The following is a 1,671-nucleotide window of genomic DNA, read 5'->3' as shown; positions in this document are numbered from 1 at the left end:
TAGGCGCATGCTGCCATGCCCAGCCTTGAAATCGCTAATTTAAAGCAGGGCACTGGGCTGCAAGCTTGTAGTCTCAGCTACTTGGGAGGCTGAGGCAGGAGGATTGCTTGAGCCCTAGAGGTTGAGGATCTATTGAGCCATGATCATATCACTGTACTCAAGCCTGGGTGACAGAGTGAGAGACCCTGTCTCAAGAAAAAGGAAGAACAAACCTTCTTCATGTTAGTGTGGGAGATAGCAACTCCACAATGCCACTAGCACCGCACCATCTGCAATAGCTATATAGATTGTTCTGATAATTTTATTATTATAATTTTTAAGACAGGGTCTCACTCTGTCCCCATCTGGAGTCCAGTGGCATGATCTTGGCTCACTGCAACCTCCGCCTCCCAAGCTCAAGTGATCCTCCCACCTCAGCTTCCTGAGAAGCTGGGACTACAGGTACACACCACAACACCCAGCTAATTTGTAGATTTTCTATAGAGATGGGGTTTTGCCGTGTTGTCCAGGCTGGTCTTGAACTTCCAGGCTCAAGCAGTCCACCCGCCTCAGCTCCCCAAAGTGCTAGAATTACGGGCATGAACCACCACACCCAGCCTATTTATTTATTTTTACAGACAGGATCTCACTGTGCTGCCCAGGCTGAAGTGCAGTGGTACAATCACAACTCACAGCGGCCTCAACCTCTTGGGTTCAACAGTCCTTCCACCTCAGCCTCCCAAGTAGCTAGGACTACAAATGCGTGCCACCACACCTGGCTAATTTTCTTTTATTTCTTGTAGAAATGAAGTCTCACTATGTTGACCAGGATGGTCTCCAACTCCTAGGGTCCGGCCATACTCCCTTCTCAGCCTCCCAAAGTGCAATTCTTCCTCCTCAGCCTCTGAAAGCCCTGGGATTAAAGGTGTGAGTCACTGCACCTGGCCATGTTTTGAGAATTTGAAAACAGCTCTATTGTGTTAAATGCTGAACTTCTGAGGTTTGTTACAGCATCTAGCATGACCCTGACTAATGCAGAGGGATAAAGGTTATCAGGGAAAAGAGAGGTGGGGAGAGAGCAGCACATCTAAGTACCATGAAAAAGTTCATGACATTATCTTTATGAAATTATGGCTGGCACGTAATGTCTGGGGGAGAGAAAAGAAGAGGGCATATTAAGGGTGCAGTGATGGGGGAGCTGCACTGGTCAGTGCAGGGCCTGGTTGTGAGTGCAGGTGGGCAAAGAGACCTGATTTGCATTTGAAGAGGAATGCACTCTACCCCTAGGAGAGGCACACTCTACCCCTAGAGGTGCCAGGCTTAGGGGACTGACAGAGGCGGCAAATCCCAAAGATGTGAACAGAGAAGGCAAACACCAGTTTAGGACTGATGGAAAAATTGCAGACTCTGATCAGACACAGCCCAATGCCTTCCCTCTTCTGCCACAGCCCAGTTGAGTTACTACTGGCCTCCGTTCCAGACAGCTGCCACATCGTTCTCCAGGCCTCACAGGCCCTCTCTTTCACAGAACACAGTGGGTTTCTCCCACACAGTGGGTTGCTTCACTGAGGCAATTCTGAGTGTCCTTTCCTGGGTAATGTGGTTTATTGGGGAGAAGAAAGGGCAGATGACTCCAACCATCTGTAGACCCCAACATGCAAGTACACTTTTTTTTTTTTGAGATGGAGTCTC

General features: G+C 48.8%; 1 protein-coding gene across 1 annotated transcript in view; it reads right to left on the bottom strand.

The window, feature by feature from the left end:
• FRAT2 (frequently rearranged in advanced T-cell lymphomas 2) overlaps positions 1–1,472 on the bottom strand; it is an 8,305-nt gene extending 6,833 nt beyond the window's left edge. Inside the window, exon 1 of the mRNA XM_011951242.1 lies at positions 1,386–1,472. Coding sequence (XP_011806632.1) covers positions 1,386–1,472 — 87 coding nt within the window. The remainder of the gene's footprint in view (positions 1–1,385) is intronic.
• Positions 1,473–1,671: the final 199 nt, after the last annotated feature.

Source organism: Colobus angolensis, unplaced genomic scaffold (genome assembly GCF_000951035.1).
Source record: "Colobus angolensis palliatus isolate OR3802 unplaced genomic scaffold, Cang.pa_1.0 Scaffold316, whole genome shotgun sequence".
In the NCBI taxonomy this organism is placed as follows: domain Eukaryota; kingdom Metazoa; phylum Chordata; class Mammalia; order Primates; family Cercopithecidae; genus Colobus; species Colobus angolensis.
Note: the sequence above shows the minus strand (reverse complement) of the source record. Positions and strands in the feature narration are given on the sequence as shown.